This window comes from Perna viridis, chromosome 10, assembly GCF_037379345.1.
Source record: "Perna viridis isolate PV_CMFRI_1.1 ecotype Kerala chromosome 10, ASM3737934v1, whole genome shotgun sequence".
Classification (NCBI taxonomy): domain Eukaryota; kingdom Metazoa; phylum Mollusca; class Bivalvia; order Mytilida; family Mytilidae; genus Perna; species Perna viridis.
In genome coordinates this window covers 30,018,417-30,027,737 of record NC_142454.1, presented here as the reverse complement: position 1 = coordinate 30,027,737, position 9,321 = coordinate 30,018,417, and the positions used below count along the sequence as shown (strand labels likewise).

Sequence of the window (9,321 nt, the reverse complement as noted above, 5' to 3'; positions counted from 1 at the left end):
CCAATTATATGGGCCTTTGCCAATTATTGTAATTGTGTTTGTGCCAATAAAGAATATAAGTATTAGTATTAGTATTTAAAAAAAAATGTTTTTAAGGGGGGTAAGAAAATATCATTGGGGGTCAAGAAAATTTTATATGATTTCAAAATGACCAGTACCCCTCCCAGGTAAATAATGATAAATTTCTATATCCATTTGAATCATAAGGGGAAAAAAGGGGGCTATATAGTCAAATTTTGTGCCCTGGATCTTTTAATGTAATATTCAAACCAGGAACTTTTTTTTCGCCTACTGCATCTTTGTATTTATATAAAATCATATATCATTGTCCTGCCTTTCTATTTCAAATGTGATCCTAGCCCCGACTTTAATCTTTTAGCATTCATAAAAATCAACATGGTTACTTGGAGGCGTATACAGGTGGGGGAGTGGCGGGCGTGCACCCCCTAAAATTTGCAAAGCATGGGTTGTCAAGGGTAGATTTAGGCGGTTTCAAGTTGAAACTTTAAATTTCTCACAAATTTTACCACAAAAGATATCTACATTGCACCCACTCTATAATATTTCAAAAATTTAACCTCAAAATTTGTGTCACCTCGCTCCGCTCGGCAGAATTTTTACTGTGCGCCCCTATCTAAAATCCTGGATCCGTCCATGTTACTCCTACAACGTAAGAGTTTGGAATTCCGTTCCTCTATACCCCAGGATGGCACCAAGTCAGAAAATTGCTTGCCAGACAACCTCTAGCACTGCTGGAATACAACATGGTTTGCTACCTAAGCATTGTATTGCTTTTTTTTTATATATATATATTTCTTTATTGCTTTTATGGAGAATATTAAAATGGTTTCAAAACAGGCAACTTGTTTCATGCTAAACAGTTAAAGCAAAATATGATGAAAGCTATTTACAGTTAGTGAACAGGGAAGGCTCCAGACACTTTGAAAAGGAGGGGTGCAAGCCAATGTGATGGTGATGCTAAGACATTATTTTCCATGTTTTGTCAATTTTACACATGAAAATAACTAATTTTCTGGTAAAAAGGAGGGGTGCCAACTCCTTCTGATCAATGAACAGGTATTACCAGCACAGTTGACTAATAATTATCATTCGATAATATGTCCTATTAAACAGGTGCATCATGAGCTTTTGGTATGATTATCCTCATCTCAACATCTCTCTTAACTTGTGAACAAAAAAAATCACAATTTACCAGTCTTGTAGTTTATAAAAGGAAACCATGAATTCAGATCAATTCAATGTAAATTATAGGTACAAGTACATGGCATGATTATGATTAGCTCAAAATTCAACAATAAATTCTTCTTTTTTCAAAATTTTTAATGTCTGTGAATGTTTATATTTTATTCTATTTACCCATGGAACTTTACTACTCTATTATTATGACATTTTGAGGCGGTTTCATAGTGCTACCTCACAGAATCAACAGTTGCTTAGCCAAATAGTTGTTACACAAAATTACTTGTCTGAGAAGCAGTGAAAGATTTAGCACTCACTAGTCATAAGTAGAAAACTTATATACATATACCATTTATGTTTGCCAATGAGATAATCATTCAAAAAACCAAGCAAGTAACAATTAAGCTTCTACAAGTGAAATCACCACATGGTTATCAATAATGGGCAAACTACATACCATTAAGCAATCTATAAAAAGGCCCAAAAACAAATAAAGTAAAACTATTTACAGTAGACCATAATCAACCTAATCTACAGAAAACAATGAAGTAATTTTTCAGCTCAGTTGATAGAGTGACAGCTTGCAGTGCAAGGGATTCTACGTTGTATTCCAGGATGGTACTGTCAAGAAGTATACATGGCTGTTATTGTATACATGTATGAAAGTGACTTTTACTTTTGAAGCACAACACATTTAAACCTTGTACATTTGCATAAGAAATATGATTTTGAAAATCTTTATTTTCAAACTTCAGCTTCATATCAGCTTTCATCACAGTGCAAGCAGAGATTTGAACAGCATTGAAGATCATCTAAATTCTACATGTATGCCATGGATGACCTGGAAGTATAAAAATCAGTAATAAATATACATAATACTCATATTCAAAGTTATTTTGATTCATGATTCCTGTATTGAAGTAGACCTCTATTTAAGTAAACCCTACATTATATGGCTCATTGGATGTTTTTTTTTTCAAACAAAACATCCCATTATGTTAAAATATTACGTCTATGTTACAACCTTCATTTAAGTGTCAAGGGAACTGTAGTGCTACATTTTAAGCGATAAACACATATGGGATCTATCTACATTACATATGTAGAAATAATACAAATACATTTCTAAAATAAATTGACTAATGAGAGTTTATAGTGAACATATCAAAAGACTTTGAAAGTGTGGGTCCAAGCTATTTATTTCCTCATTTTTGCAAACATTTTCCACATTACTTCCAACATTTCCCAACAAAAGAGGTGGTTCCTACATTTGGAACACCCCAAATCAATATTAAAAAAAAAAAAAAAAAACAAGGCATAAAAATATTGTATACAGAACCTCAAATACCTACACAATCTATTATCATACTTCATTTGAACAGAGCTTCCTGTTATGCATGACTTGTCTGGTAACTTGTATCATTGGTAGGTGAACATGACGGCTGCATCCAAAATTTTCTGGAAAATATCAAAACATATTTCCTTTTAATATGGAAAGAGATACTGAAAATCAACATGGATAGACTTTTATCATACTGTCATGACTATGGTATAATTGTACATGTTCATGACAACATACTGTGCAAAAGAAATCTGATGACTGATAAAACTAGTTCCTTATCCTTAGTTACAAATATACAATGTAAGTCAACAGCTTGTATTTATGGATCTATTAAAAAAGTAAAAAAAAATAGCACGATAAACTTCTTAAAAAATTGAAAATTGTGCCTTATATAAGGTCATACAAATGTATATGTTAATGTTTAGATTAATTCCAAATCATATAATTCAAGTAGTTTACTTGGTTCCCTTGATTACTCTTCAAGTTATGTATGAAATGTTCTCATATGACTTACATGTACAATACCATGGAACATTAAATATTGTTTCTGATTGCTCTTGGTCATTATACTATTCAGCAATACTTGTTTCACTGGAGTTTCCTTGACCTTGTACATGAATTTATTTTTGTTATCAAAAATGAAATATGAGGTACTGTATACACAAATAACAGATTCTTGTTCGGTTTTGTTTGTGTTACCCTATAATCAAGTAACTGTACAACTCATCATGTTCAACAAGTTTGTATCATAGACTGTTTCATTTAAATGAAAATCAACAGTCATTGACTCAACGACAACTCTTCATGTCTTTATAAAAATGTTTGTAAGGACTATGGAACATGTATACAGTACACGTATAAGGCTTAAGAAAGCTTTTTGTGTACCATATCTCCTGTAATTTGAACTGCACTCATTTACTTAGACTACAGCACATGATTGGACAAATTATAATTAACAAATACATGGTATATGAAAAACACTTAAGTTATTTATCATAACTGTGTTCGAACTAAATAAAATATTTGTATTTTCCTCATGGCGGCACTGTAAACAATAATGAATGCATATCATTAATGTTCGTTTGTTTTGACAATCCAAATATCGACTTTAAAAATATAAAAACAAAAAGTTATCGCCAAAAATTGTAATAAAACATATTGTAACGCTTAAAATAAAATAAAAAAACTACGATTTTCAGGTTCATTTGTATTCACCATAATGTATCACTTACTTTTTGGTGGAATATATGTCCATATGTGAGTACACGAAACTCAAATTCAGACCAACCAACCCCCCCCCCCCCCCCAACGTGACAGCATGATTTTTCACAAAATACTAGTTCAAAAGTCATGTAAAAGTCCGAGAATCCCAAACTCCTGTTTCCATGGGCTGTATGTTCTAAAATACCGGAAGTTTATTGAGGATTACAAAATTTGACCATAGACGGAGCAACCTCATTTCCGGATATATAAATTTGTATACTAGAACACAAACCCCAATCAACAAGTGGACACTTTCAATCTGTCGAAATTGATTTTGTAAGATGATACTGAAGGAAATTGTTAAGCCCTTCAAAGCTTTTGATTATATTAATCAGGAAGAACGTTGATTTGGCGGGAATATTGAACTGGTTCTCTCTTCTTGAATGAATTGTCACCAATTGCTCTTTTAATGGTTCATATTAAAGGTTCATTTGGTTAGTGGTTCACTGAGCTAGTTGTATGTCAAGGTAATTCTCAGGTAAACAGAAGCATAAGATGACAGCATGAACTCAACAAAACTTCTGAGGAGCTGCTTGAAAGTTTCTTATAACTTTACTCGGTGCAAGTATGTGTATAACAAACTATGTTTCTCCATTAATTTGACAATTACATTACATGTATATATGTAAGGGCTAATGTAATGCTACTGGTTTGCAATATAGGAGTAAATATACATTGTGCAAATGTATACCAGTAAAGCAGGTTTTTACATGATCTCAAAATTGATTTCAACTTACAAATATACAGTATGTGTCTCTGAAACAGATTTTTTGATAGCATGGCTGTGCCAGTATGAGTCTTGGGACGAAAATTATTTATGATTGCTTGGTTGAAGCCAGGTTTCATTCTAAAAGTCTATAACTTTGATTTTATAGAAGATTAATGTTTTTTTCCTTACAGGACAAGTCTTACTTTACTATTTCCATAGTAATTTCATCAATGGTTTGAAAAAAAAGTTCATATTGTAAAAAAAGTTCAACTTGTATTTTGACCTGTATCGAAACATATATATAATATGGGGTAGGCATTGCCTAAATCAGCGAGCACCGTGAGCTTTACCATATATGTATCGTCTGTGTGAGACTTGTAAAAAGAAAAAAGGACATTACAAAGAGGGGAAGGTCGACTCAGATGAAAATATTTGCTTCGCAAGTGCAATATTTTTATTTATATTTAAGCAGCAAGCAAAATCAATATTTTTATTTGAAAATCTGTCTTGTTAATTAATGGGGGAGGTTTTTTTTCAATAAATGAATAACTTGAATATCCCCCCCCAAAAAAAAAATCCAACCCCAGACCCCCCTTTCCACTTGCTCTCAAAATGGTCAATGACTTTACAGCACTTTGCAATACTTCACATTTTTTATCCCTTAAGGGCATCTCTAGCAACATCCATTTCAGTTTTGACCTGTCTGATCAATCTGTACAGATACCGGAAATATTACGTTTCTCCATGGATGGTTGGAATATATTACAACTATCGTGTGATGTAAACGAAATTCAGACAACAGCTGCAAATTCCAAACAAGAAAATGAATGTATTTCCTATCTTAGAAAAGCTGTGCTTCGATTTTGATAATATAATCGTAGTTATATATTTTTCTGAGGCGGGTTAGGTTAGGACAACAGCAATAGTGGAACAGCGGAGATACATGTACATACATCCACGTGTTTCCCGACGTTTTTATAAACATAACATTCATTTCTTTAAATAAGTAAAACAAATTAGAAAAAGACTTGAAAACTGTTAGAAAAGATTAATGTATTTTTACTAAAATGTTATCTTAATATAACCTTTATATTTTTATTTGTTCGATTGAAGGAAATGATGAGTTTTCTCCGTAATGACAGTCACTTTTTGTTACTTCCGGGACATGACTTTTTCGTCGTTAGTATATTGGGAAACCGTAAGGGAAATTTAGAAACTACACATAATAATGGTAGAGAGCTCACCCAGCTTCACAGCCCTCAGTCAAATTTATCTTATCATATAGTGACTAAAAGTATCATGATACATTGATATTGCTATGAATTGTTTCATCCTTAGAAATAGGATGTATTAATTTCATTATAGATTCACAAAACAATTACCACAGGCACAGAAATGGAGTTATTTCCATGGACCAAGTGATTCTCCACTGTTAGGTGTAACAGTAGGCCAAGCGCTGCAACAGAGGACTGAAATAGAACCAGATACAGAAGCTTTGGTTTTCAGTTCAGACAATGTTAGGAAGACATTTGCTGAACTTCTGGAAGAGGTACAACAATATGCATGTACATGTAGATGTATGCACTATAGGGGTCCAAACTCAAAATTTTAAATAAATTGTCCTTTTTAGGAAAAACAAGTTCTCAATATTTTTAAAAATTGTCAATGAATAGGCTTAAAGGTCCTGGGACTTGACATGTAGGTAATGATATTTTAAAGGTCCTAGGCCAGAAAGAGGATTCAAGACCCAGTACCACCATTTAATGGAACCACTGGTAAAATCTGAAGTTATTTCAAGGAAGTCAATAGTAGCCAGGCAGAACAGGCAAATATTATAGATCTCCAGTGGCTCCAGTATCTCACTCTAGGTGGCATATTTTTTAAAAATAAATTTCTTGCAGAATTATTATTTCCCCTTGAAAAAAATATTAGTTTTTATAAGGGGGGGTATGTAAGTTATTCACTGTTTGGTCGTCTGTCTGTCTTTTATTAACAACTTAGTGTTCTAAGATTCCTACTTCCTTTCACCTGGGGCTAGTAAAATTTAGATTGGGGAAAGTATCTTTAATGGTAACACTTTTCCTTTGGCAAAGTTCTAAATTGTAAATGCTATAATGATTTGTTTAGTAAGGAAAGCAATTGTTGACTGTGGGAAAGTTGATGTCAGAATGATGTTTTCCCATGGTAACCTCAATTTGTAAAACAAAAAATCCTGGACCACTGCAACTCCACCAATACAAGTTGATTGGGAAAAAATATGGATTATCATAAAACTTAATGCAGTTTTACAGTGTAGGCCATACATGGATGTGTATTATTGTCAGTACTTCGGTTGGCCTGGCAACTTAATCTAAGTACTATCTCCTGGAACAATGTACTGTATACTCGGAAATTTTCGTGCCTTTTTTTTTCGGGATTTATGTGATCAATCTGCTTTCTCACAGTTTTAAATTCGTATTCATTCCTCAAATTTCATTTTTTTTGTTTTTTTAAGATGATATTATCAACAGTTTAATTTTTCGCATTATACAAATCTAGGTGTTACCCGAAAATAGAGAAAATTTTATCTGCTCTGAAAATTTCTTGGTTTACATTATTTTTTCGGAAAAATTTAAGATATTCCTGCAATTTAATACATGTTTTAGTTTTTTGGTCTTCAAAAATCGTGACAACGCAGAATGCTGTTTATAATAAAGATATACATGTGCATGTACATCTGTTGTGTATCGTGTACTAAACTTTTTTTTTTTCTGGTTTGTTATACATGTACATGTACTTAAATTTCCAATGCAGGTTAAGTGTAATATATAAACATAAATTTATTATTATATAATCCTAATCATTCTTCATGCTTATAGCCGTTTTTGATTGGTAGAGAAGGTCTTTGCCAGAAAGTTCATACTTGCATCAACTTCGCCAGATTGTTCATACATGCATGAACATGATTTTCCTGTACAGTTTGGTTACAGAGAGTAATTTTCAGCTCGGGGAAAGAAATTTATAAATGTTTAAAATCTAACTAAAGTAAAGTCGCCCCAAAATTAAATTGTCCCAGAACTAGATTCATTCTATGAATACATTTACCTGTTCAAAAATAATTCTCAAATGTCGGGATAGAATTATTTGGATGAAACAGCTATTTTCGGTTGTTCATGCATGTACTCTCCACTCCCAAACACTACATAATGGCCTTCGGCCATTCATGGAGATTGGGAGCTCCAATATCCGTTCATACATGCATGAACGACCAAAAATATCTGTTTAATCTTAAAATAAAAATATTTTGAACCAACTGCTTTTAATGATTAAATGAATAAAGCTTCACAAATTGTATAATATTTAAATATATGGTACAACCATTATATTTTACATTTGTATCTGCTACTTATATTTACATACTTCCAAAATGTTTTTGATCTCCAGATACTGTTAGTGTGTTCATTTTTGCAGTGGACAGAAACATGCGAAATATAGTACCTCCAAAAAGGATTTTTTACAATATAGCTAATCATTTCTTGAAACTGCAAAAAATGATACCTGCAAATATATTATTTGGTATAATCTGTGAAAATTAACAACCATGAAAATTAATATGTTTACAGTGTGGGGTAATATATTGTACTGTCAAGCATCACACAGTCTTAAAATTAGAACATTGAAAAGATTTCTAGCCTTGCCATTAAAAAACTGTAGATTTTTCATTAGTATGATATTAAGTGCTGTTGATTCATTCTGAAATTGTGAACATTTTATTGATGTTTTTTTTTTTTATATTTTAATTACAGTCAGACCAGTTTGCTGCAGGCTTACTGGAACTTGGGCTGACGAGAGGGGACAGAGTTGGTATCTGGGGACCCAATACATATGAATGGATACTAACTCAGTATTCTACAGCTAGAGCAGGAATCATTTTGGTATACATTTATTCGTTATAATGATGATCTGTAGAATTGTTCAAGTGAAATTGCACTACAAACAAAAAAAGATGCGTTTATTTTTCTTTCCAACTTCAAACCATATGGGCTGAATCCAAGGAATAATTTATTCAGTTATCATTATTTTGTTAAAACATTCTTTTGAAGCATTAATGCATATTTTCACATTTTCATTGGTTTTTTTTTTTTTTGCCAAGTATGGGTACCCCATGGTTTCATGTACCTCCTACCACCTGTTGTAATCTTTCCTCCATCTTTTGTTCCAAAACATGAAAATTCTTCAGATGGACATCTGTTAGAAGGACTAGGATCCTCAACTACTTTGAATTTTTTTGTCTTGTCTTCAATAAAAGTCACAGAAGACGAGACTAAGATATTGCTATTCTGGCATCAGTGATGGCTTCCAGGTTCAGATTGTAATGTTAAGTTTTCTGATTACATCAGCTTGTATGACCCACTTATGATGGGTCAGTTGTAATTCGTATGAAGTTGCATTATCCTGTTGATACATATGGCAGCTATCATGGTCTATTGACTTTAAAATTTCCTGTTAAGATTTTAAAGTTTAGTTTCTGATTTCGTCATTTTAACATAACAACAACTGCTATGTCAATGGTATGAAGTGTGTAGTTGTAGTAGCATCATTAGGCCAAAGAAAAACACTTGTCTGTTGAAAGTTACCCTACTTACCTTAGCACATTTTATTGGTATTTTTTTTCTCATGAAATGCTGCTAAACTACATACATCATTTTTTATAGTTGAGAACTACTATAGTCAAGATATCCATCCATTTGTGTCTATGGAATAATTTAAAAAAAATAAAACGATTTAACTTACCTACCTATCCTATTTATTCATCCAATGTAACTTC

At 32.4% G+C, this 9,321-nt stretch overlaps 1 protein-coding gene across 1 annotated transcript in view; it reads left to right on the top strand.

The window, feature by feature from the left end:
* The first annotated feature begins 4,007 nt into the window (after nt 1-4,007).
* The window catches only part of LOC148605312 (medium-chain acyl-CoA ligase ACSF2, mitochondrial-like), a 33,263-nt gene continuing 27,949 nt past the window's right edge, over nt 4,008-9,321 (top strand). The window contains exons 1-3 of the mRNA XM_088551192.1: nt 4,008-4,370; nt 5,880-6,063; nt 8,300-8,428. Coding sequence (XP_088407318.1) covers nt 4,309-4,370; nt 5,880-6,063; nt 8,300-8,428 — 375 coding nt within the window. The 5' untranslated portion in view covers nt 4,008-4,308. The remainder of the gene's footprint in view (nt 4,371-5,879; nt 6,064-8,299; nt 8,429-9,321) is intronic.